General features: G+C 45.6%; 1 protein-coding gene across 1 annotated transcript in view; it reads right to left on the bottom strand.

Annotated features, from left to right (window-relative positions):
* Window positions 1-828: 828 nt before the first annotated feature.
* The window catches only part of ARHGEF10L (Rho guanine nucleotide exchange factor 10 like), a 219,278-nt gene continuing 192,894 nt past the window's right edge, over window positions 829-27,212 (bottom strand). The window contains 4 exon segments of the mRNA XM_031962751.1: window positions 829-1,827; window positions 1,830-2,072; window positions 4,994-5,116; window positions 13,610-13,784. Coding sequence (XP_031818611.1) covers window positions 1,580-1,827; window positions 1,830-2,072; window positions 4,994-5,116; window positions 13,610-13,784 — 789 coding nt within the window. The 3' untranslated portion in view covers window positions 829-1,579.

Here is a 27,212-nt window from a genome sequence, read left to right on the forward strand (position 1 = left end):
CAAATCTCTGAATGATACCATCTTATAGCCTGGCTGTTCTCAAACTTTTTGGCCTCAGGACACCTTTATTTATACTTCTAAACATTACTAAGAACACTCCCCCCCCCAAGAGCATTTCTATATAATCTTAGTACTATTGTGAAAATAATTTTGACCTTGAGGACTCCCCTGAATAAGTTTCAGACTCCCAAGGATCCATGAACTATACTTTAAGAATTACCATAATAGCCCATGGGGCAGGTGGGGACACCCACAGGGCATAGAGTACCTGGTCTGGAATCAGGGAGACTCATCTTCATGAGTTCAAATCTAATCTCAGACCCTTACGAGCTGGGTGACCCTGGATAAGTCACTTGATTCTATTTGCCTCATCTGTAAAAATGAGTTGGAGAAGGAAATTGTAACCCACTCTGCTATTTTTACAAGAAAACCCCATGTGGGGTCAGGAAATGTTGAACAAGATTGAAAAATGACTGAACAACCACCACAAAAAAACAAAGTGTAGCCCATATTTTTCAATATTGTCCATAAGGATAGAAAGTTTAAGAGGTAATGCCAACAGTCTGGTTACTTTGCCCCCAATTCTTCTCCTGGTCTAGGTACAGGCCCAGACAATGGCTTCCATCCTACCCTGGAGCCATAATTCCTCCACACAAGCTCCTTTAACAGTCACTTTCAGCACCCAGGAACAAAAGTGAGGAAGTTCTTCTCGGTGGGGAAGAGAGATCATTGGCTACCCATCGTCCTTCTTGCTGCAGAGCCTGGATTTTTCTGCACAAACATTTGTGAACCCAATTGGGGCTAGAAGGGACCCCATCAACCTCTAAAGACGCACAACTCAAATACAGACATTAACCATGCCTTTATTATTGTCTCTCCCGATGCACCAATATATACAGACTTTATTTTTACATAAATAATATACATTATATATACTTATTTATTTGTACAGGGGCACACACCCATCTCTTGCTCTTGCTCTCGCTCTCGCTCTCTCTCTCTCTCACACACACACTCACACACACACACACACACACACACACACACACACACACTCTTGCACAAGCACACATCTTTAGAGAGGTGAGTTTTGTAAAATCTAATTCTGCCCTTGAGCCCATGAGGACAGTGCTTTGATTGGCAGTTGTGATGTTCATGTATGTGTGTATATATATATATGTACACATATATATACACATATATATAAAACGCATATATATATATTTATTTTAAAAGACTATTTTCTCCAAAGATTCCCTCCATATCTAGAACCCTAAATCAAAAAAACAAAAACAAAAAAAAAAATACCCTTTTAAAAGTTTTTTTTGTTTTGTTTTTAAAAAAGAGTTTTCTTCCCCTTCTGCCAAGAGAGCTCCTCAAGACCTATTTTTACCCTACGAAGCAGCTGGCACGTGAAGAAGTGACTTCTTTTCAGTCTTTTTTTACCCTGACCTGACAGAAAATAGAGGAAAGGGCACTATGGAAAATAAAGGCCCAGGTAGGTCACGGCAGCATGTTGGCATTCCCAGGGCAGTGCAAGGCACTATTCCTAGAAGGGCGGCCAGTGGAGGGAGGGCGGCTAGATCATCAGGGGGACCTGCCAGATGAGCAGGGTACTGTCTGTCTCGCTGCCCAAGGCTGGCCTCCCGCCGCCGCCAAAGTTGCGATAGCCCTGCCCTCCCGAGATGATGGCCACCGAGGAGATCTCTTTACGATGAGCATCACGGGCACAGGGCCGACTGCGCACCCAAACATCGGGGTCATCCGCCATCTCATATATAGAGCCATCCTCCTCACTGTGGGCCAGGGCCGTCCCATCGGGGTCCGGGGCTCACGCCTGAAGGGAGGGGTCCCAGGTTGCCCGTGGGCGAGGCGGTACTGGAAAGAATGCCCTTTTTGGACCAGCTCGGGCTGGGGACGTCAGGGCGGTGGAGGCCTGGGATGGCCCCTTCCCTTCTCCTCCTCGGCCTCATCCTGGTCACTCCTCAGGATATCAGGAGCCAGAGTGCTGGTGGCCACAGCTAGGAAGTCCACTGGCCCACAGTGACCATTGAGGGAGACCATGCCCTTTCCTGTGGGACAGAGAAGAGTGGACAAGGGGTGACTATTATGACAAATGTAGATGGCAAGGATTTAGAGCTGGGATATCAATTTATAGAATACAAGAGCTAAAAGTCACTTTAATGTGGAATGTCAGAGCTGGGATGGCCCTTAGAACCCAGGATGTCAGAGCTGGGAGGGCCCTTAGAACCCAGGAGGTCAGAGCTGGGAGGGCCCTTAGAACCCAGGAGGTCAGAGCTGGGAGGGCCCTTAGAACCCGGGAGGTCAGAGCTGGGAGGGCCCTTAGAACCCAGGAGGTCAGAGCTGGGAGGGCCCTTAGAACCCGGGATGTCAGAGCTGGGAGGGCCCTTAGAACCCAGGAGGTCAGAGCTGGGAGGGCCCTTAGAACCCAGGAGGTCAGAGCTGGGAGGGCCCTTAGAACCCAGGAGGTCAGAGCTGGGAGGGCCCTTAGAACCCGGGAGGTCAGAGCTGGGAGGGCCCTTAGAACCCAGGAGGTCAGAGCTGGGAGGGCCCTTAGAACCCAGGAGGTCAGAGCTGGGAGGGCCCTTAGAACCCAGGAGGTCAGAGCCAGGAGGGCCCTTAGAACCCAGGAGGTCAGAGCTGGGAGGGCCCTTAGAACCCAGGAGGTCAGAGCTGGGAGGGCCCTTAGAACCCAGGAGGTCAGAGCTGGGAGGGCCCTTAGAACCCAGGAGGTCAGAGCTGGGAGGGCCCTTAGAACCCAGGAGGTCAGAGCTGGGAGGGCCCTTAGAACCCAGGAGGCCAGAGCTGGGAGGGCCCTTAGAACCCAGGAGGTCAGAGCTGGGAGGGCCCTTAGAACCCAGGAGGTCAGAGCTGGGAGGGCCCTTAGAACCCGGGATGTCAGAGCTGGGAGGGTCCTTAGAACCCAGGATGTCAGAGCTGGGAGGGCCCTTAGAACCCAGGATGTCAGAGCCGGGAGGGCCTTAGAACCTGGGATGTCAGAGCTGGGAGAGCCCTTAGAACCCGGGATGTCAGAGCTGGGAGGGTTCTTAGAACCCAGGATGTCAGAGCTGGGAGCCCTTAGAACATAGGATGTTAGATTTGGGAGGAAATTTGTCAATAATGTACTCCATTAATGTAATCCTTCATTTTATGCTTCACAAAACCAATAACTCACATTTCTTTAAGACTTCTAAAGCCTTCCCCACAGAAATGAAAAGTTACCAGCATTAACACATAATCTCTAATTTTTGTTTGTATTGGGCCTGTGATTTCACTGGCAAAGAGAACCCCTAGGTAAGGAACCTCTCACTAAGGCAGCTCAGCACACACACTCTGCAATCTCGTGCTCTTTGAATGTAGCCCAAGACCTGAAGGTCAAAGGACTTGCCCAAGCTCACACTGCCAGTATGTGGGAGATAAAGGATTTAAATGGAGATCCCCTGTCTTTATAGCCCACTCTATCTACTCTGCCCACAGTTGCTTTTTTACTGATGAGGAGATGAAGATCCAGAAGGGGTTAAGTAACTATGAGATGTAGATAACATTTTTTAAAAAATCATGGGTTGCCTCAGATACCAGTTAGTTCTACCACCCCTTTACAGAAAAGGAAACTGAGGCCCCCAAGAACTTGGCTTAAGTTATCCCCAGGTAGAAAGGCTGAGATGACCATCTAGTCTAGAAGCCTGAAGGCAGGAGACCTGTGGGCACCCGCTAGCCATGGGACCCTTCAGTCTGTGCATTACATCTGACTCAAGGGGCAGAAGCAGAGACTTTGTAAGGCTGTAAAATAAGGGGGAAAGATGCTGGCTCCAGAGGCCACTGCAGATGCTCATGACCTGTGTACCTTTGGAAGGCCATTTAACTGTACCAAGACCCAGTTTCCTCAGCTGTAAACAGAGAGGAGTGGGAATGGCTGCTCTGAGATTCTTTCCTCCTCTAGACCTCTAACCTTGGATCCTGGGAAGCTCTAGATACCAAGATCTCTCTGAGCCTCAGTTTCCCCTTTAGTAAAACAAAGATGATAATAACCAAGCAATACACACTTATTAAGCACCTGTTGTATGCCAGGCACATCAAAGACAGATGAAACAGGTCGTCCCCTGAATAATCTTTCATTCTATAAGGAGATGAAAAGAGAGACACACAGAGACAGAGAAAGCAACAGAGACACAGAGATATAGACAAACAGAGAAACACAGAAATAAAGACGGAGAGACAGAGACACAGAGAGACAGAGAGGCAGAGACAGACAGAAACGAAGACAGAGAAAAAGCACCAAGAGACAGAGACAGAAACACAGAGAGAGACAAAGAGAGAAAGAAACAGAGAGAAAGCATGAAAGAGACAGCGACAGAGAGAGACAGAGACATAGAACAAGACAGAGAGATATAGACAGAGACACAGAGGAAAGAGAAAGAGACAAAAAAAATAAAAGAAAAAGAGAGACACAGACATAGAGAGAGAGACAGAGACAGAGATCACCACAGAAACAACACAGTTTTCATGGGAGGTACTAGCAGCTGGGGGGGAGGGTTGGGAGCTGGAGGAGAAAGGAACCAGGAAAGGCCTCATGAAGGTGATGGTTCTTAATCTGAGCCTTGAAGGGAATTTAAGAGCTGAGGAGGGAGGGCATTCTAGGCATCAGGAACAGCCTGTGCAAAGGCCTGGAGATGAGAGGTGAAATGTTTTCTGAGAAGAACTGCTGGCAGGTCAGTTTGGAGAATAATATAGAATAAGCATGGAAAGGTAGGCTAGAGCTGGATTATAAAGGACTTCAAATGCCAAAAGGTTTATTGAAACAAAAAGCTGGTATAGCTGAACTAGAAATGGGAGTGATTATTTTTCCCCCTTGAATGGCCCCAGATCCGGGTCCCATATACAACAGAAGAGCGACCTATGACTTTTCCCCTCTTGGATAGCAGCCCTTTGGGGGCGGTGGTTGGGGTGGGAATGGAAAGGGGTCTGGTCTCACCTGTGATCTTGGGGATACCCTCCAGTCGGGGGACAGGCAGCAGAACAATGATGCCCTGGTCGGTGCCCACCCAGAGCTGACCCTGGCAGATGAGCAGGCTGGTCACACAGACTTGCTTCTGGCCTAAGGACAGAGGAGAAGGACAGCAACATTAGTACTTTGTAGTTATAAAAGAGCATCAGCAAGGCCTGACGAACCAAGCCTTGCAGCCAGAAAAACCCGGGTTTGCTCCTGTACCTGTCAGCCCAGTGACCTCGGCAGAGCTCTCTGACTCAGTTATGGAAGGGCACCCCCAAGCTGACAAACTACAGTCCCCCAATGTAGTGATGTGGGTGGGCTTTGGGGGAGGAGGACCATTCTCTTTCTTACCCAAGACTGTTGTGAGCTCAGATAACACAGGTAAAGCACTTTGTAATTCTTAAATCACCAAGTATGTACTGAAGTGAAATAACGTCCCTAAAGTGCTTTGTAAGCCTTAAAAAGCATTATAAGCTATTAACTATTGTTGTTATTGCCATTGTTAAAATCATTTATATCACAGGATCCTCACATTATTCCTCTGAGATAGGTAATACAGGCTTTAATTTAGTTTAATTTTAATTTAATTGTCCCCATTTTATGGATGAGGAAGCTAAGATTCTGATATGGGAGATGACTACTTTGAGGAAGTATGGTCCAATAGATTGCTAGATTTTTCATCACAGGACCTGGGTTCAATGACAGCTCCGCTGCATATACTCTATGGGATCTTGGGCAAGTGCTTTCAACTCAGCTTCCCTACCTGTAAAATGATGGGATTGAACTAGATTGGGGCTCCTTAACCGTTTTTGTGTCCTGGACCTCTCTGAGTTTTTAAATGCATAAAATAAAATGTCAAGGATTACAAATGGAACCAGTTAGAATGAAATACAGTTATCAAATATTGGGGGGAAAGTTCTTGGACTCTAAGTTAAGAAACGCAGAATGAAAAATAAAATAAAATAAAAAATAAAAAACAAACAAAAACTCTGAATGAGATTGATCTCTAAGGTCCCTTCCAGAACCAAAGGCTATGATTTATTATTATCCCCATTTCACAGAGAAGGAAATTGAAGCTCAAACAAGGATATGACTTGGCCAAAATCACAAAATTAGTGAGTGTTGGGAACTGGATCCAAGATCCAGTTCTGATTCCTAATATGGGTCTTTCTGTTATTCGCTACCATTTTTTTGAACTTTGGGTTACAGAGGAGATTAAATAATAGGCAACACAGAACACAGGACAATGCATGTAAGTGTATGCTGGTAAATGTTTTTTAAAAAACAACCTTTTCCATCTAAGTTTAATGGCATCATTAGCATTTTTCTCTATCACTTTTTAAAGTCTAGAAAATCAATTATAAATAATGTGTTATTTAAATCACTAAATCAAGCCTTGATTTGTAGCATTTGCCAATTTCTAGGGGATAAAATGTTCACCCTGAAAATTTAACAATGGGCTCTCTGAATAGGAAGAACAAGACCACAGGGAGAGCTCATAGACCTCCATAGAGCACTTAGATGGGACTTTAAAGTTTATAAAGCACTATGCAGGTATTTTCTATCACCTTTGACCTTCACAATGGTCTTGTAAAGTGGATGTTTCTTATCATCATCCATAGTTTATACAAAGAGAGGCTGAAGGAGCTCCATAGGGCACAGAGTGCTAGGTCTGGAGTCAGAAAGACTCATCTTCCAGAGTTCAAATCCAGTCGCAGACACTTCCTACCTGTGTGACCCTGAGCAGATCATTTAACCCTGTATACCTCAGTTTCCTCATCTGTAAAATGAGCTGAAGCAGGAAATAGCAAACCACTCCAGTATCTCTACCAAGAAAGTCCTAAATGGGGTCACAAAGAGTTGGACGTGACTAAACACAAAATATTACAGAGAATGAGAGAAATTAAGTAACTTGACCCACATTACATAGCCAAATAAACAAGGGGTGACTAAACCTTCACTGCCATCCATAGACAAGGAAATAACCTATCCCCCTTCCTCTCCCCTCCCCTACTCCCATCACTTAGCACAGTGCATGGCACATACTGAACGTTCAATAGCTATTTGCTGAGCAAATGAGCGAGCCCATTTGTCAGGGATGGTACAAGTGCCGCTCACTTGGGCAGGGGTTGGACCCGATGCCTTCAGAGGGAGCTTCTACCTCCAGAGAGCTTCTGAATGAGGAGTCAGGGCGGAAGGGGCTGGGCCAGATGCAGAGGAACCTGCTTAAATGAGGCCCCAAGGGCCCAGGCGGTACCCGCATCCAGAGCGAGCAGAGAAGGCGGCAGAGCGGATGGAGGGGGCTGGAGCAGGAGGGCGAGCAGAATCACAAGAGCCGATGATGTGCTGACAAACCCTTGCGAGCCACGATTTCCAGGCTCCGTTTTACATTCTGGATGCATGAATGCCTCTGCTTTGCTCAAACAGCGCACCCTGTTGTTTCCAGGCACAGACAATGAAATGGGATAATTCGCTGCCGTGAATTAACATGTTTCTGATGTCAGGCCGGATTAGTTCTTGCTGCATGATCAGCTCCGTGCTGTCTCCTCCTTTTAGGAAGAGCAGTGGTCGTGGGAAAGCAGGGGGAGGGGGCACAGAGACACCAGCTGCATGCTCCAGAGGCGGGGCCCCTGGCACCCCTCCGGGCTGCAAAAGAACCTGGAAAGCGGGATGTGGAGGGCAGGGAGGAGGGCGCAACATGGCATGTGAGGCTTGGGAGGGACACACAATGGCAAACGTAACTAGCACCATGGACAGGGCCGTGTGGTGTACTGGATAGGGCACTGGCTTCAGGGTCACTTGCAGTCTGTTACTGATGATGAAGATGATGAGATGATGATGATGAAGATGAAGATGAAGATAATGATGACAGCAGCTAACATTTATAGAGCATCCTATATGCTGTGTGGTGTATTGGATAGGGCACTGGCTTTTGTAGTTTATCCATGATGATGAAGATGACATGATGATGGTGATGAAGAAGATAAAGATGGTAATGATGAGGATGACACTGCTATCATCGTTGTCTTCGTCATCATTAATACACTACAAATGACCCTGACCCCAGTAACATTTACTCATTTTATGCCAGGCACTGTGCTAAGCACTTTAATTACAATCTCATTTGATCCTCACAACAACAGAAGAAGATAGGGGATATTATTATTCCCATTTTATAGATGAGGAAACTGAGATAGACAAAAGTGAAGTGACTTATCCAACGTCACATAGCTAGTCAAGTGTCTGAGGCTGGATTTGAATTCAGATGTTCCTGAATCTTCCTGAGGCTCCTTCATATACTTACTTACAATAGTTTCTTTGAACCCTAAGGCTTACTTAGATCTTAGATAGCCTTCCCCACCAAGCTTGCCCTGCTCTCTCCTATCTCTACAAAACTAAACCAAAAGTATCTAAATCAATGCTCCCAACTCACACTTGTAGAATTTTTGTTGTTCAATTGTTTCAGTTGTGCTTGACTCTCTGTAACCCCTTCTAGGGTTTTCCTGGCAAAGATACTAAAGTGGTTTGCCATTTCCTGCTCCAGCTCATTTTACAGATGAGGAAACTGAGTCAAATAAGGTGAAATAGCTTGCTCAGGGTCACACAGCTAATAAGTGTCTGAACTTATATTTGAACTCAGATCCTTCTGACTCAAGGACACCACCCAACTGCCTCAGTTCTAGAACAAGTATGTGGAAATCTAATAGCAAGAAGGACAGAGAACAAAAGGAGGAATCCATTTTTACCTTTAAAGCTGAGCTGCCACCTAATATCTTATAACCTAATTATTGTTCTGACTATGGGGTAACATAATACCATGGAAGGTAATATGCCCAGGGACTGATAGGTAACCAATAGGGGTCTATTGGATTTGAATGGCAGAGAAGAAAGGGTCTGGGCTAAAGAAATGAGATCTTGGGTTAGTCACTTTTCTGAGTCTCACTTTCCTCACCTGTAAAATGGGGGAAATAATCCAAGCTCTCCTGCCAACCTGACTAGGTTGCTATGGGGATGGAATAAGTGCTGGATGGATGCAAAGTGCATCCACAATGGAAATGCTGGTGATTATATTATATAGTCTAATAGACCATAACATGATAACACAATAAAGTTCATTGTCTCTTTGGAAAGAAAATGTGCTATTAATTCAGAAGGTCATTGGTATTATTGAAACAAATGTGAGAATAAAGTAATATCCGAATCAAGGCAGTGATTGACAAAAAAATTGGAGCTGTGCCAGGTACGCTAGGGAGGGCTGAGGAGCTAGGAAGCTCTTAGAGCAGGAGAGGAGATTCTGACCTGGAGATTCCCACCCAACAGGTAATAATTAGCATTAGATCTTAATAGGAGTAAGAAGGCCTCTCATAGTGTATTAAGATTAGCCTGTGGGAAAGGGCACCAGAAAGGAAGCTGGACCATCTATCTTTGAATCCAATCTATCACAAATTCACTGTCACTTTGGCCAAGAAACTTTTCCTCTCTGAATCTCAGTTTCCTTCTCTGTAACACTAGATGCTTAAATTATCTCCTAGCTCTACTATTCCCCTTGCCTTTTATGTTCTAAGGGCCCTCCCAGCTCTGACATTCTGTGTTCTAAGAGTCCTCTGTGCTCTGATATTCTGGATTCTAAAGGTCATCACTATTCTAAGGCCCTCCAAGTTCTGACATTCTTTGTTCTAAGGCCCTCCCAGCTTTGACATTATGGGTGCTAAGACCCCTCCCAGTTCTGACGTTCCCTGTTCTAAGGGTCCCCTTCTGACATTCTGTATTCTAACGGCCCTCTCAGAACTATGATTTCTACCATTACCATTAAAACATAAACAAACATGAATGTTTATATGAGCATACACCGCTGACATTCCTTGCTATCCCACCGGGTATCCACTGGTCAGAGGTAATTTTCTACTAATATTGTGCCCTCAGCAAGACCTCCTAGAACAAGCATTACTGACTTCAAGTTAACTCCTTCATTCCACCCCCCACTCTCTGCCCCAGGGACCTGTGAACAGATTTCAAGGGTTCCATAAATTTGGATGGAAAAAAAAAAAAAAAGATTTACTTTCACTGGTTCTTACTGAAATGTAGCTTTTCCCTCTATTATTTAAAACCATGATTCTGAGAAAGGTCCCTGGGCATCGCTAACCCACCACAGGAGACCAGGACACAAAGAAGGTGAAGATCCTCCTGCCTGGAAGGTAACAAGCAACAAGTGTGGCAGCGGGAGGCTGGACAAGAGTGAGCAGGGAGATGAAGTCAGGTCTGGAGGATGACTTCCTCTGCAGACCCCATTCTTGGGACCCTCTCTGATCTCCCCCATCCCTCCATGGAATACTGAGAGACTCATACAAACAGTAAGGGGGAGGGGGATTCTAATAGTGGATAAATATTTTATCACAGAGAGTTAATGCTGCAGTGTTCAACTCACCAAAGCCATCTATCTGTAGATATACAACTTTAAAAAGCTCTGGCTCTCAGAGAACATTTTATTAATGACCTGTCTAGTTAAGAGGAGGAGGGAGTTAAGGTTCAGAAATGCATTAATCCCAGTCAGGCATTTGGCTGGAAAGAGGGGGATGGGAGAAAGAAGTGTGATAAATTTTTAACATGGGCAAAAAAAAAAGGCCACATTTACAGGAGAAACAAATTTATTACTAATTATGCAATTACTTCATTTAGTGGTGTGGGGGAAAGAAAAAATACTTAAAAGCCTTTAAAAATATATCTAATAAAGAATTTAAGAATCCTGCTTTAATCTTTCTGGCTGGAAGAGAAAAGTGATAAGAAACAATCTGCACAGTGCTCTAGAAAAATTCACACAGTCGTCTAAAAGAGTTTGTATGCTGGCTACGGCCTAGAACAACTCCCACATTAGTCTAGAACTATGATATTAAATTCAAATAGAAACAGATCCCTAACAGGCCACATATTGACTTTGCTGTTGGTTAGCCAGATGGGAATCTTGGTGACCCCATTTGGGGTTTTCTTGGCAAAGATATAGGATTGAGTAGTCATTTCCTTCTTCAGCTCATTTTACAGGATGAGGAAACTGAGGCAAAGAGGGTTAAGTGACTTGCCCAGGGTCACACAGCTAGTAAGTGTCTGACACCAGATTTGGACTGAGGAAGAACTGGGACTGACTCCAGACCCAGCATTCCATCTATTGCACAATTCAAATACACCATATATTAACTTAGAAAACCACAAATTAACATTAGCTATGTTATACTATAATTTATTTTTTTAGTTTTAATCTTAATTAATATTAACTTATATTATTTATAAATTTGGGAATAAAAATATGACTATTAAATTATATTAACTTAAATTGTTTGGGCTATACTCAAGAGTTATACAGGTCATGAGTCTTGATACCCCTGGTCTAGAACAATTTATTTTTGTCTATAATAGTGTGATCTCCAATGGCTCACAAGCCTCCAGTCTAGAATGGTCATGTCCAATGGCAAACATACTGGTGATATGGTGATTTCGAATGGCTCACCTGCTAAGCTACAATGGCTAGCTATATTGATCTGGAACAACCCAAATACTCATTTTTAATACTCTTTGTTCTGCTCTGGAACCACTCAAGTGGTGGTCTCTAGATACTGTCCATCATCTCTCTCTCTGTGGACAAAGGACCCTATCCAAAGGATTTTGGGGTACTGACCAATAATATAATTAAGGTAGAGAAGAAACAAAAAAAAATCCCAAGAAAAACTGATCAGTCTTCTTCCTACTTGGGACATCCCTTTTCCAGGTCATGGAGTCAATCAGTTACAATACCTCAGAACTAGAGGTCTTGGGTCCTTTATAAAGTTCAGATGCTGCCATCAGTCTCCTTTCTACCTGGGGCCTCAAAAGACCCTTCTCCGGATCACAGATTCAATTACAACACCTCAGATCCAGCAGGTCCTGGATCCTTTAAAAAATGCAACTACTGCCTAGCACAGGAATCTCCTTTTTCATATCCTTAATGAATCTTCACTTATCCTTTGCTTGAAACCTTCCAAAGATAGGACATTCATTCTACCTTGTAATGTAACCCAATCCGTTTTTGCACTACTCAAGTTTTTAGAAAGTTCCTTTTATGGAGCTAAAACCAGGATCCAGAAGAAAGTGTCTTCGACTTGGAATCAATGGACCTGAGTTCAAATCTCAATTCTGCTACTTCTGGGCAAGTCACTATAGGCTCCTATCCATCCAATGAAAGAGTTGAGATGACCCTAAGATTTCTTACAGCTCTAAATCCGGGATTCTGTCCCCCTCCTGTGGGTGACTTCCTTTAGGTCACACAATTATTCTTTTTTCACCATAACAGCTTTTTAAATAGAGACTATTCATCCCCCAGAGTCTTCCCTTCTCTAGGGGAAGTGATCCCTTCCTATTTTCTGTATTGATACGGATCACTCTTGGTTTGAAGACTGAGACTCTCCTCCTCAAAGCTGTAACTAATGGATCTGAACCTACCAGCTTGTCCCAAGAGAAAGAGAATGACAACCCTTTATAGGCTCAGCATACGGGTGTGTCAGACTGAGTAACACCAGCCAACCCAGACCATCTGGCTGGATCTTGTATCAATTAGCTCAATCCCCATCATCCTCATGCTTCTGGCCTCCAGGCTCTCACTTTGTAGGTCCCAGGGCTCTCGGAAAGCACTTAGGTACCAGGCCTGGCTGTGGACAAGATAGTAGAAACACGATGGAGCAGCTGGTGCCCTCGACAACACACTGACTTCTTGGCGGAAGGCATCTCAGGCCTGGGTCCCGTCCATCTGCTGGAAACTTTAGTGAACATTAGGGCTCAAGGTGGACAAATACTCCTTTTGCGGAAGGGGAATTTGCTGCCTGCTTCGTTGAGGTGAACCAGAAAACACAGAGCCAGAGACCCAAGACAGATGTCAACCCTGAGCTCCCAGGGAGAACCTACTCAAGCTGGGGAAGCTTCCCTAAAAAGGCACAGGGTGCAGGGAAGCAGAGGGAGCCTGCTCTGGGATGCTCTGGGAGGCATGTGGATTATTACATCTAACCTCATCGCCTTATGAATGAAATCACAGAATTAGAGTTTCAAGGTGGGAGAGATCTCAAAGGCCAAATCTTCTCGTTTTAATGAGGAGGGAATGGCTGAGAGGGGTTGAATAACATGCCCAAGGTCACACGAGGGACCTTGGGACAGAATGGGGGAGAAGGAAGGATCTTGAGAATGTAGTGTATCAGAGCTGGAAGAGAATCTCAGAACATAGATTGTAAGAGCTGGAAAGGACCTTAGAATGGCAGATATGAGATTAAGAAGGACCTTAGAACACAGATTGGAGGGAAAGAAACCTTAGAACAAAGAAAATCAGATCTAAGAGGCCCCTTAGAACCCAGGAGTCGGAGCTGGGAGGGCCCTTAGAACCCAGGAGTCGGAGCTGGGAGGGCCCTTAGAACCCAGGAGGTCAGAGCTGGGAGGGCCTTTAGAATATACGAGGTTAAAAGGATTTCATTGTCTCTATCTAATGTTGTATCAGATAGAGGAGGAAGCTGCGGCCCCAAAGCGCTTGGCAGTTGAGGGGCTCCCACAGCCCCCTGGGGTTCCGGTCCCTCTGGGTCTCAGGCTTACCTGGCAGGAGGGAAGTGGTCCGTGTGGCAATGTTGATCTCCTGGAGGTGCTCAAGAGTCTCCGTGTGGAAGAGGCGAATGGAGGCGCCCAGGGAGAAGGCCATCCAGACGCCGCTGCCCGCCTTCACCATGTGTGTCACGCTCGCCGCCTCCTCCTGGTGCGCCTCAAAGCTTTGCTGTAACACACAGGGAGGTGTCAGACGCCAGAAGAAGGAGCCAGACCCCAGCGGCCAGAGCCAGCCTGTGCCCCCCGACCTCAGACTGGGACAGACCAGCCCCTGGCCCTGGAGAACACAAGGCCCCAGGAAAAATGGCTGCCACCATGACCACGGTCCCTGCCTCCCACTCTCCACCGTGTCCCCTCTCCTACAGCCCCAACTACCCCCGCAGAGACAGGGACGGGCAGGGAGTGGGCCCTCCAAGGAGAGAACAAACTGGCAGAGTCTGCCACCCTCCCCCCCACCCCCAGAAGCCTCAGGGAGAGAAAAAATGAATGGACTCAGCACTTAAACTCCATCAGAATGCAGAGCCCCAAAGGACAAGATCTCAAAGATGTCCAACAAAATTGCTTTTCTAAGGCAGCCACTGACAGCACGGTTGTGAGACATAAGGGGGGAGGGGGGAGCACTAGGAAAGCAGGGGAAAGGATCCTGGATTATTTGACTCCCTGGAAGAGGAAGAACAGGGGAGCAGCTCCCCCAAAAGAGGCTCTTGTTCTTTCCAAGGTAGACCCACCCCCAGGAGCCAAATGTTCTTACTCTCCATCATGGTGGTGAGAAGGGCCCCTCCAGGGTGGGGATGTTCCTGTCCGTCAGACCCAAGGCTCTGGGAGGGCTGGGAGACACACTCCCCCTCAAACTGGAATCTCCCAGGGAACAGGGGGAATGTACCTCTCTGTCCCCAGGGAGTTTCTTGTGAATTTGGGCTCGTTCCCCCCTCCACCCAACAGCAGCTCATACAAAGTAGGAATTGTCTTTTCTACCTCTCTGCCCCAAGGCACCTGGGCAGCAATTTTGGTAAAGGATGGGCTATTTGGGCCTCTGTGGGGTGCAAGGCTAAGTGGGCACTTGGAAGCTTCTTCCCTACAGTCTGGGAGGGATAAGAAAGAAAAGGTGATTCGGCTCCCCCAGAGCCAATGAAGGCCCCCACCAGCTGCCCACAGCTCTGGCCAACCCTAAGCCCCCACTCTGCCTCCTACACAGGTGTCTGGTACATTCCTGGAAGGAGATCTCTGCCCGGAAATTACCCCCCATTTTATACAGTGATCTTCCAGGCCCAGAAAAGGGGAGATCTACAAATGGTCACCCGGCTGGCAAGGAGCATCAGTATTTGAAGCCAACGCTTCTGATGGCAAATGCAGGCTGCCAGGCCGGGACAGGGGGAGAGCCCCATGATGTGCCCTTCCCAGAAGTCCTTGCAGGCTGAAAAGGAAACAGCCTGAACCCTGAGCCAGGAAATAATAGTCCGAACAATGGCTAAGGCCTATGATTTTCCAAATGCTTTCTGTAGCTTCTCTCATTTGATCCACACAACGGCTTTTCCAGGGAAGTGGCAAAATTGTACCAGGATTCTGGAGTCAAAGCCCTGGGTTCAAATGTAGACATGTCCCTCACTACTTCTGTTCATTGGATGAGTCCCTTAAATGATAGTTTCCTGTTACCCCAACTCTAAAATAATGGAGGTAGACCAGAGGAAGCCCCCAGTCCTGTTTTGTAGGTAAAAGGCCTAAGGCCCATTGAGGGGAAAGGTCAGCAAATGATGACACAGACTAAGCCTGAGATGAAATTCAGACCCAGGTTCTCCTTCCCCATCCCACATTTCCTCCCCCAAAGCAATTCTGGGTCTCCGAATGTCTGGGAACCTTCATCTTACCCATAGTGAATAATCTCTCAGCAAAACTCTCAATTAAAGTGATAAATCATTAATCAAATTAAATTTAAATTAAAACTTTCCATTGAGGTAAAAAAGATCGTAAACCGGGGGACCCCCCACTTCACATCAAAAGGGCCCCCTCCATAAAAATTTGGAAACGGGGAAAACTGGAAAAACTTGCAAATTTAGTTCAGGCCCGGGGTTCCAAAGCCCCCCTTTTTCCCGGGCCCTCGCCCCGATTTTTATAAAATTTATTGGATCGGCTGCCGACAAAAAAAAACCCTCAAGAAAATTTACTAAGACCTACTTGGCTGAAAAATAAATGGGAAAGGGCCTTAATTAAAATGGGACCCAATCCCCGGTTCAGGGGGGAGGTTTGGGAGCCAGGTGTCAATGGGAGGGCCCCCAAACCGGGGTTTTGGGGGGCCCTTAAAGGTTTTGACCCTTAAAGGGAGGTGGCGGGGAAGGCCCGGGCCGGTTAAAGGGGAGGCCTTAGAACCCAGGCAATGGGAGGGCCTGTTTAAATTAGAGTGGGAGGGCCCTTCCCAATCAACCCCAGAACCCGGGTCCCGGAGCTGGGGGCCCCTTACCCAGGATCCATCCCCAGAACCCATAAGCTGGGAAGGCCCTTAAACCCATGGGCCTGGAGGGTCCCTGGAAACCAAAGGCGGGGCCCCTTACCCAATAACCAAGGGTTTAAAACCGGGGTAAAGGAGGAGGTTGAACCCGGGGCCAAAAACCCCTTGCCAATAAGCTTTAAACCCTTAAACCCAATTTTAAAACTACCCTTGGAACCCAAGGTCAAACCCCCCTTAAACAATCAACCCCCTTTAAAACCCAGGGACAAACCCCAGAACCGGGATCCCCCCCCAAAAAATTAAAAACCCCAACCCAACGGGGGGCCCTTAAACCCAAAAAACACCCAAACCCAACCCAACTGGGACCCCAAAACCCGGGATTTCCAACCCAGACCACCCCCAACCCAAACCGGGAGGAAACACCCCAACCCACAAACCCCCCAAAAAAACCAACCCCCAAAAAAGGCAACACCAAAACCCAGGACAACATCCAAACCATCAAACAACCCAACCCATTCAACCCAAAACCTTAAACAAATTCAACGGGAAAACCAAAACCCAAAAAAAAAGGGGAAAAACCCAATTCAACCACCAAACCAAACCAAAAAACCCTAGGGAAAAAAAAAACCCTTAAACCCCAAACCCAAAAAACCCAAACCGGGACCCCACCCAAACCAAACCCCCCAAAAATCAAAAAACCCCCAACCAGGTCAAACACCCCTTAAACCAAAAACACCCAAACCCCAATTTCCCACCCCAAAACCCAATCAAAAAACCCTAAACCCCAAACACCAAACCCCCAAAACCCAACAACCAAAACCCAAAAAAAGGGGACCCCAAAAACAAATCAAACAAATCAACCACCAACAAAATCCAAAACCCCAAAAAAAAAAAAATTAGGGGACCCCAAAACCAGACCCCCCCACCCAGCCCCCGTTCAGGCCCCCCCCAAAAAAAATCCCGGGTTTTAAAACTTTATAATTTAAAAACCCATTTTCCCCTTTTTCCCAAAAATTAAAAAAAAATAAAAAATTTTTAAATTTTAAAGAAAAATTCCCCCTTAAATATTTAATTAAAAAAAAGGAAAATATTCCTTTCAAAATTTGGGGTTTTAAAAAAAATTTTCCCCTTTTAAAAGGGGAATCCCCTTCAAATTTTTAAAATTTTTTCCAACATTTCCCCAAAAATAAAATAAATTTAAAAATTTTAAATTTTAAATTAAAAATATAAAATAAAAATAAAAAATAAATTAAAAAAAATTATATAATAAAAATAAAAAAAAACCAAAAAAAACTTTTAAAAAACAAAAAACCCAAAAAAATATACAACCATCAACCCCTTTCAAAATCCACAAACCACAAAAAAGCACCCCAAAAAATTTTTTAAAAAAAGTGAAAAAAACCCATTATATGAAAGTTATCAGGGTCTTAATTTTTAGTTGTTTTTAAAATTATTAATTAAATAATTTTAGTTTAAAAAGGGCAAATTTTTTAATTTGGAGGAAAGAGTAATGAAATAAAAATTGTTATAAGCCTCAAGGTAGAATGGGAAGGTGGAGCCAGAAAATGGATCCAAATGGAAAATAAAGTGGGTCAGGTGGGTTTTGCAGGTATCTGGGGGATGAAATAGGTAGAGGGGCAAGAAGCTGGAGAAGCCCCACAAACAAACCGAGAAGGATATTTGGACAGAGATGGGTGAAAAAGAAAGGTTAATCCCCTTGGGAGGGAGAATTTTTAGGGCATGGTGTGGAAGGGTGGTTAGTGGAGGAAAGGGTGAAAAAGTCCAGTTTGAGAAGGAGGACTGAAAAAAGCAAATTTTTAAAACAGTTTTTTCCCTGTCAGTTTTTTTCTGAAAGTTGGGGAAAACCTTTTAGCTTGGTAAAAGTTAAATGTTGAATGAATGGGAAACCTTGTCCCAGGTGTTTTACCTTAAAAAGAAATAGAGAAATAAATGTCCCTACTCTTTATAAAGGGAAAAAGTGTTTCATAAGTAAATCTTTAAAACAATAATAATGGTATATGTAGACCTTGTTTCTTTTCAAAGCTAGAGAATTAAAGATGTGGATTGTATTTACTTCACATAATGGTATATTTATTTTTTTGAAAGGGATTGGTAATTTTTGGGGCAAAATGGAAGGTTTAAAGTGTTGAGGGGTAGATTTGAATGGTCTTCCCTGATTCCAGGATTTCTTATATTTATTAGTCATTTTTTATTATTATAAGTATGAGATATATGTTGTAGGTAAGATTCATCCCAGGATTATTTCAAAGTGATGAATGTTTTGTCCTTTTTGTCAATTGGTAAAGTATTTAAAGAGATGGGAAATGAGGGTAAAGATTTTGGAAAGATCCCTTACCCTTCACCTCTTCTTCTCTCCTTCTGTCTCTTCTCTGTCTCCTTTCGTCTCTCTCTTTCTCTCTCCCTCCTCTTTTCTTCTCTTCCTTTCTCTTTCTTTCTCTCTGTTCTCTCTCCTCCCTCCCTTCTTTTTTCTCTCTTCTCTCTCTCTTTCTCTCCTTCCCTCTCTTTCTCCTCTCTCTCTTCCTTTTTCCTCCCCTCCTTTCTTTTTTCCCTTCTTCCTTCTCTCTCTGGTTCTTCTCTCTTCCCCTTCCCTTTTCTCCTTCTCTCCCCCCTTGTTCCCTCCCTCCCTTCCTTTTCTTTTTTTCTTCTCCTCCTCTTCTTTTCCCCCCCCTCCTTTCTTCCCTTCCCCCCCAACCCAGTTCCCTTCCCATTGGGAGGTTGAAATAATATTTAGGAATATTCTCGGAACTCCTCCTCATTTCCCCCTCCTTCCCAATTTTAATTTTTCAACACTAGGGTTTGTTTTTCCAAAGGAACTAGATTGTTTAATTTCAATTATTCTGGAGATATTTTTTAGGAAACTTCTGCTCCGTCCACCCTTTAAAACCCTTTAAACCAGGGTTAAAGCCCTTTCCCAATGGCACTGGGGAGGATGTTAAAAACAGAAGAGATTGGCCCTGACACGGTTGATTATAGATTGGAACTGAGTAAGGTGGAAAGGGTTGAACAAAACTTTGAATTCAGGGTCCTTGGAATGGGAAAAAAAATTAAAAAAGTCTACCCAAACAAAAAGTCAAAGCTGGAGGTGTTAAACATGGAATGTCAGAGTTGGGGAGGGAAGCCTTAGAACACAGAATGCTGTATTTAACATGTATTGGACTACCTGCCAGCTAGGGGAGGGGGTGGGGGAAAGGAGGGGAAAATTTGGAACAAAACGTTTTGCAAGGTTCAGTGTTGAAAAATTACCCATGCATATGTTTTGTAAATAAAAAGCTATAATAAAAAATGTTCTACACAAAACAAAACAAAAAAAGAACACAGAATGCTGGAGCTGGAAGGGGCCTTAAAACATGGAATGCCAGGACTGGAGAGGCCTTCAGAACACAGGATATTATATCTCTATACAGACATATGTCATCAGCTTAAAAGGGGCCTTAAGAATAAAAACCTGTCAATAAATAAATAAATGAATAAAAAAAGAAACAAAAATAAAAATTGTCAAAGTTAGAAGGGACTCTAAGAATTTAAGAGATGAAACCATCTAGTCCAATCCTTTCATTTAATTCATGAGTAAACTGAGACTAGGAAGGGAAATTACCCCCCCAAACCCAAACCCTAAGAGGCATCAGAGCCATCATTCAAACTTGAGTCTCGACTCCAAGGCGGAATGCTTTTCCAGGTACCACCATGGCTTCCTCGGCCCCTCCCATTAAGATTTCTCTCCCACTAGAAGCAGGATATACAACTCTCTGTAGGACAGGTTACAGAGCCCAGGTATTAAATTAATTTTACTTTGTTCCAACAATTTCAGGTAAAGAAGAGGTAGATTTTATGTCTGTCCAAGGAGAAATTTCCTACAATTGGAACAGACAAAAAATGAAAGGCCTGCCTTGGAGTAGTGAGAGAGGGCCCTGCCACAAGAAAAGGCTGGAAGGCCATTGTCAAAGTTACTACAAAAGGTTTCTCTCTCTCTCCCCCTCCCTCCATTCTCTATCTCTGTTTCTGTCTCTCTGTCTCTCTCGCTCTCTCTCTGTCTCTCTCTCTTCTCCCTCTCTCTCTGTCTCTTCTCTCTCTCTCTCTCCCTCTCTCTCCTCTCTCTCTCTCTCTCTCTCTCTCTCTCTCTCTCTCTCTCTCTCTCTCTCTCTCTCTCTCTCTCTCCTCTCTCTCTCTCTCTCTCTCTCTCTCACACACACACACACACACACACACACACACACACACACAGTCTCTGTCTCTCTCTCTCTCTATGTGTTTCTCTCTCTCTCTGTCTCAGGAGAGATTAATTCCAAGGTCTTTTGTGAGTCAGAGAGAGTATTTCCTCAAGCCAGGGCTGCCCAGCCTCCCTTCCTGGGAGATGCCCTTTGGCTCTGTGTTCTTTGCTGATTTCCCTGATCCCCAGGACACCTCAGAGCATCATCCTCCACTCCCCTGAGGTACTTCTCCTAATGACCCCTTCACCATCCCCTGCTGCTCTCCTGCCAGCTGGAGTTTGTGTTAACTAAGCTGTAAAAAAAATAGCTTTTTCTATCCCCCCAGAGAACAGGGCCCATCCTCAGAGGAGGAAAACCAAAGCAAAACGGCTTGTCCTGGATCCTACACCAAACAACCAGTGGTGGCCTGGAGTCCAGTGTCCAATCCGGGGTCTTCCCTCATACCGCCTCTAAAGTAACATTTCTAGGGTGCTTTAAGGTTTAGGAGGCACAGTGATTATTATCCCTGTTTTCCAAATGAGGGAATCGAGGTTCAGAAAAGGAAAATGGTTTGTCTGGGGTTCTGCCGGTAGTGTGTGGCCGAGCTGGGACTTGAACCCCTCACTTCCAGGCCCCGGGGCCATCCCTCTTTCTCCTAAACCACACCTTGGTCACCGCAGAGTTGGGTTATGGAGGACACTAGGCCAGAATCCCACTTCTGTCTCTAGCCCTATGAACTTGGGCAAGACACTTTAATCACCTTTCAGTCTGTTTTCTTATCTGTATAACGGAAACATTAACAACTTGTGTGATGGAAATATAAAAATATTTTTTATTTTTATAAATTAATAAAAACCTGCGCTCTCCTTTGCTCCCCCCCAAACCTTCTGCCCACGTATGTGATAGGGACTGGCTGATGCAATTTAAGTCCAGGGCTTTGTCGTTTCAGAAAAGGAGGTTGCAGATCTTTCAATGTCTGCTCCCCGTTTCAGCCGGGTGGGGATTATGTCACAAAGGACTAAACTCCAGCTGCTCAGACGGGAGGCTCCCTGACGCCCGGCAGTTGGTGCGGCAGGCTGATGGGGTTCTGGGCTCCCTCCAACGACAGTGCCCTGGTTACCACCCCCCCCCAGTGGCTCAGCTCCCAGGAGGCCATTTGTTATTGGATGCCCTCTTGATTTCCTGGAGAGGCCGGAGTCGGGCAGAGCCCTGGCTGCCTGTCCAAGGCCGGACACACTCCCCAGTGCGCCCTGAGACGGCCAGCACTAGGCCCCAAGCCCATCCGGGGCACTGTGCCCGCCCCAGTTATAAAAGCAAGCTCGGAAAGTGCTGATGCTCCTAATGAGGCAGGGGACGCCGGGGACCGGGGCAGGAGGGGGGGAGGCCGCCGCATCACGACTTGCAGCCCCACGCTCCCTCGGTGCTGGGACGATGCAGCGCTAATAAGGAGCAACCATCCCAGGGAGGAGGCGGGGACAGTAAAGCAGCCCTTCCCTCCCGTGGAGACCAGGGGGACCAAGCATCCGTGCGGCAAGGACGCCGGCCTGACTCACTGCCAGGAGGCTGCCCCCTCGCAGGGCAGAGGCCGGGTGACCCCCTCCCCTCCCCCTCTGTGGACAGGGAGATGTCTGCAGCCCTCCCTTCTGTGATTGCGGCCACTCAGCACTTCTGCCAGCCCTGCTCTAGACAGGCCCATTAGTCATTCTGTGACCCACAGGCCTCCGCCTTGCTTCTGTCCTTCAAACTCAAGATCAAAACCCCACCAACATACATTAAGTGCCTGCTGAATACCCAGCACTGAGCCAAGACATAAATGCCTACTGAATACAAGGCACTGAACCAAGACCTGGGCGTACCTCAGCACGTATTCTATAGAAGGTGCGAGGAATGAAGCTCTAACGAGACCAGAGGCCTGATAACTATTGTTATTGTTCAGTCATTTGAGTCAAGTCCGACTGTGAGTTTGGAATTTTCTTGAAAAATATGCTAGAGTGATTTGCCATTTCCTTCTCCAGCTCGCTTTACACGTGAGGAAACTGGGGGAAACAGGGCTAAGTGACTTGCCCAGGGTCACATAGCCAGTTGTTTGCCAGCAAATTTTACAGATAAGGAAACTGAGGCAAACAGGATGAAGTGACTTACCCAGGGTCCTATAGCTAGTTACATTTTCCATCCCCTTCTCCAGCAAATTTTACAGATAAGGAAACTGAGGCAAACAGGATGAAGTGACTTACCCAGGGTCCTACAGCTAGTTACATTTTCCATCCCCTTCTCCAGCAAATTTTACAGATAAGGAAACTGAGGCAAACAGGATGAAGTGACTTGTCCAGAGTCGCACAGCTAGGAACTATCGAATGCCACATTTGAATTCAGATCTTCCTGACTCCAGCATGGGCTCTCTATGCACCATGGCCTCCCCAGCTACCTATAGTGACTATAGGTCAATAACAACAATAATATTTTTTACAACTGACATTTCTGGAGTATGTTAAGGTTTGCAAAGTGTTTTCTATCTTTTATTTCTTATTATTTAAGCTTCCCAACATCCTTGACAGTATCTTACCTTCCCAGATGGGGAAACTGAGCCACAGTGAGAAGAAAGTCATAATTACAATCTAACACTTGGTCCTTAGGGCTTCACTGCAAATCCCAATTTTCCCTAGTGTGCCATTGGCCAGTAAAATGACCCTACAGCTGCAATGAATGAACTTACCCACTCCCGACGGTGATAATAATGATGAGAGCCACCATTTACCTAGTGCCGTACAAATATTTGCAAAATGCTTTACAAATTGCTATCCTAGTTGATTATCACAACAACCTTAAAAAGTAGGTGTATTAATGTATTATCTCCACTTTACAAATGAGGAAACTGAGGCAAGCAAAGGGGAAGTAACTTGCCCAGAAACACACAACTAGTGTCTGAGGCTCCAGTTGTGCCGATTCCAGGGCCCTGGGCTCAATCCACTGCGTTACCTCTACCAGAAGGGGCAGGAGAAAGCTAAAGGTGATGAGAAAAAATGACTCCCCCCGATACTACATGTCCAGGCCTTCCGAAAGGCTTCAGCTGGAAGGGGACATGGAGGGAACACTTAGAAGCTGAAGGAGCTCGGGGAGCCAGGGGACAGAGCACGAGGTTCTTCCCAGGTGGGGATCAGCAGCGCAGCTTCCAAGCCAGTGATTGTTCTGCCATATGTTACCGAGTCCTTTGAAAATGATCTCAACTGAATGTAGATCGAAAAATAGCATTTTCACCTTGTTATTTGTTTGTTTTTTTTTTCTTTCTCATGTTTTTTCCTTTTTGGTCTGATTTTTCTTTCACAACATGATAGATATGGAAATATGTTTAAAGGAATTGCACATATTTAACCTTTATCAGATTGCTTGCTGTCTTGGAGATGGGAAGGGAGGGAGGGAGGGAGAAAAATTTGGAATACAGTCATAAAAATGAGTATTGAAAACGATCTTCATATATATTGGAGAAAACCAAATACTATTGGGAAAAAAAGAAAATCATCTCCTCAACTATTAACGAATAAGACCAGAATCTCCCAGTGCTGCCCAATCCCCAGCAGATGCCAAAATGCACCAGCCTTCTGCTAGACTCTTATGACTTGGTCACAGGTCTCTGGGTCAATTGTAAAATCAGGTGAGGAGTCAGAAGATTTCTAAGGAGGGTCTTTCTGGACTTCATCTTTCACTTGCTAAGAGCTCAGCTTTAGTTGCATGCTGTAACTAAAGATCCCTCCCAGCTCCGACATCCTGGGTTCTAAGGGCCAGCTCTGACCTCCGGGGTTCCAAAGCCCTTTCAGTCACTGATATTCTATGTTCTAAGCAACCTCCTACTTTTGGCATTTTAAGGCCCTTCTGGAACTAACATTCTCCATTTTAAAGTCTCACGTTAGCTCTCTCTCTCTAGCTCCGACACCCCCCTGTCCTGCAGGCATCTCTATACCCAGGATTCTAAGACTGGCGTCTCCAGCCTGGCAGGCTCAAAACTTGACTCAAAAAGTGTTGCCTGGATTCACTGGTGGAAAGGATTCAAAAGATGCAAAGAGCTACAGGAAGCAAGGACAGGGAGGGGCTGGTTTGGAGAGCCCACTGTGCCTGGATGGCTGAAGGAGAGCTGGCTTGAGGAAGCTGGGGCCATTGCAAGCCAATAGCCCTTCCTAACAGCTTGGGAATGGAGGCCTTTCTGCAGCTGTTCCACTTAGAGCCTCATTTCAAAGCAAAAGAAACCCCTGGCATGTGGCGTTCGCTTATAGCCAGGTAAATAAGGCAATCTGGCCTAGCCAGGAAGCCCGGGAGCTTCACGCAGGTACCTTCGCAGTGGGTTATGGGCTGAGCGATAAAACCCAGAATGTTGCTGACACAGCCTCACCTGCAGGCACACGCTATTTCTCTGCCTCCAAATGCCCCTGTTAGAGACCGTTTCTGTAAATCCCCAGGGTGAGCAGCTCAGCATTTGAGGCCATTACTGCTGAAGTGATTCAGGGAAGGGAAGGGAAGGATCAATGGACTATAGGACTTCAGAGACTGGGGACCACAGGAAGCTGGCAAACTGCCTGGCCAAAGGTGAGGCGCCATGAGCCATAAGGCTGCCTCCTGAGACTGGCACCAGCATCCCTCGTGGGGCTGGTACTGCCAATGGGGGGAGAGCGGCCCAAGGATCAAGAGCCTTTGTTATCTGATCCCTTCTTAAAGGCATAAGACAAAGCTACACCAAGACAGAGTGCCAGAACTGAAAGGACCCTAGAACACAGGAGGTCAGAGCTGGGAGGAACCTTAGAACTCAGGAGGTCAGAACTGGGAGGGCCCTTAGAACCCAGGAGGTCAGAGTAGAGCAAGAGGTGTGAGGAAGGTTTAGAATATACAATGTCAGAGCTGAAAGGGACCTTGGAGCACAAAGTATCAGGGGTACATAAGCCTTTGAAGAGCACATGTTAGAGCCAAAGAGCTCAGTTGTGCCTCAGTTTACCCAAGGTGACAAAGACAGTGGCCTGATCTAATCTAGAGGCAGGGTTTCCCTGAGATCCAGAGCAGATGGTCCATTTGCCTCTTATCTTGCTGCCTTCCTCTGAGATCAGAGCCACAGTCCCGGCCACCTTGGATTCTCTCCTTTCCAAATGTGAGAGGCAACCTAGCTTATCTCCAAGGTCTCTCTCAAATTCAGCTTTATCTCCACTAAGGAAGGTATCCTCCCAGCCCGAGTCTGAGGGAGATAACCTAGTACAGATGCCCTTATCCAGTCTGGGTTCTGGGCAGGATGAGAAAGCAGAGCTAAGTGAAAATCAAGAATAAAATCTTAATGAAAGATTACCAGCCTTCACTCCGAGCCGTTGCCAAGATCATCTTATTAACAAAAAGTTATTTGCAAGGCTTGGGCTGCAGGGAGTAAGGTAGGAAAGATGAGACATTTATCTATTTTTATCTTGGTCTTTTAATGATTTTAAAAAAAATCAGTAAATCAGTCCTATTTCAGACAGGGGAGGGGAAAGTAAGGGAAAAGTAATAAAAAAAAATTCAAAACATTTCAAAGTGTGAGTTATTGATATTTCCCTCATTAGTCCTATTTAATTTATTTTTTTGTTTTCTTCAATTATGAGAATCACTGTAGCGTTTCATCTCCTGCGTTGATACCTGAAAAGCACTGGCTGGGCTTGCAGCTGCCTCGGTAGCTCCAAATCCCCGAGTATCACACTCAGCCCCAACGCGCACTCTCCTTTGTCTTTCTGCGGGGGATTTCTGGGTCACTCCAGGCACAGCCTTTGTTGCCCTGCCCTTCCCATGACCACCCTCCTCTGCTCCAGCCAACAGGAGTCAAACTTTGCCTTAAACAAAGGGTGGCAGGTTGCAGGGATGCCATCCGGCACCATCCCAAGTGGTCAGAGCCAGAGGAGCCACACTAATCCGGCCTCCTCATCACAACTGTAGGCTTTTGGCCTTCAAGCATGTTTTTTTTTTTTTTCAATGAGAATTCCAAAGCTTTAGCTTCCAAAGCTAAAGAAGCAGCTGGACTTCTTCCTCACCTTTATAAAAAAATTTTCAACTTGATTTTAATGTCTGGGTTTATGTAAATACAAACACACACACACACAAAATCAGAGTGTGATTTATAACTCTGAGTTAATCTTTTCTCATTAAAGTTCAAAATCCGCCACACAATCCCAGACTGAGCATTACCTTCAGAGACCATTGGGTAGTATAATGCACACTCAGATGGGAACTGGGCCCTTGAAGACTCCAGAGTTGGGAACCTCACTCCTTCTGAGGTTGTTTGATGGAATAATTCCTCATTTCACATCTGTGCAGTGTCTTCCCCCGTTTTCTCTAGGATTCCTCTTCTCTTTTTTTGGACACTTCTCTCTCCTGGTTCTCCCCTTCTTTGGGTTGGTAATGGTGAATTTTTTTATTACTCTTCCCTTACTTTCCCCTTCCCCATCTGAAATAGGACTGATTTACTGAATTTTTTTTAAATCATTAAAAGACCAAAATAAAAATAGATAAATGTCTCATCTTTCCTACCTTACTCCCTGCCGCCCAAGCCTTGCAAATAATTTTTTGTTAATAAGATGATCTTGGCAACTGCTCAGAGTGAAGGCTGGTAATCTTTCATTACCATCACTATTTCCTAAGTGTCCTTGGCTGATTCTTCATGTAGGTCACTCCCACTAACCGTGGGTATCCCTCCAAGACCCTCACCTGGGCTCTTGTCCCGTGCCGGGACGATATCTCATTGGCAATCTTATTCATTCCCAAAGGTTCAGTTAAGACTTTCTATGCAGCTCTAGGCTCTTTTCCCATGTTACAGACCCACGTCACCAATTTTTAGACATCTTGAACTTGATGTCCTGAAGGCATCTCAAATTCTCAACAGGTTGACAAAGGAACTCATTATTCTCCCCACCCACACTCCCCACACCCCCAAAAAACTCTTCCCCTTCTC

The sequence above is a fragment of the Sarcophilus harrisii genome, chromosome 3, assembly GCF_902635505.1.
Source record: "Sarcophilus harrisii chromosome 3, mSarHar1.11, whole genome shotgun sequence".
NCBI classification, from domain to species: Eukaryota; Metazoa; Chordata; class Mammalia; order Dasyuromorphia; family Dasyuridae; genus Sarcophilus; species Sarcophilus harrisii.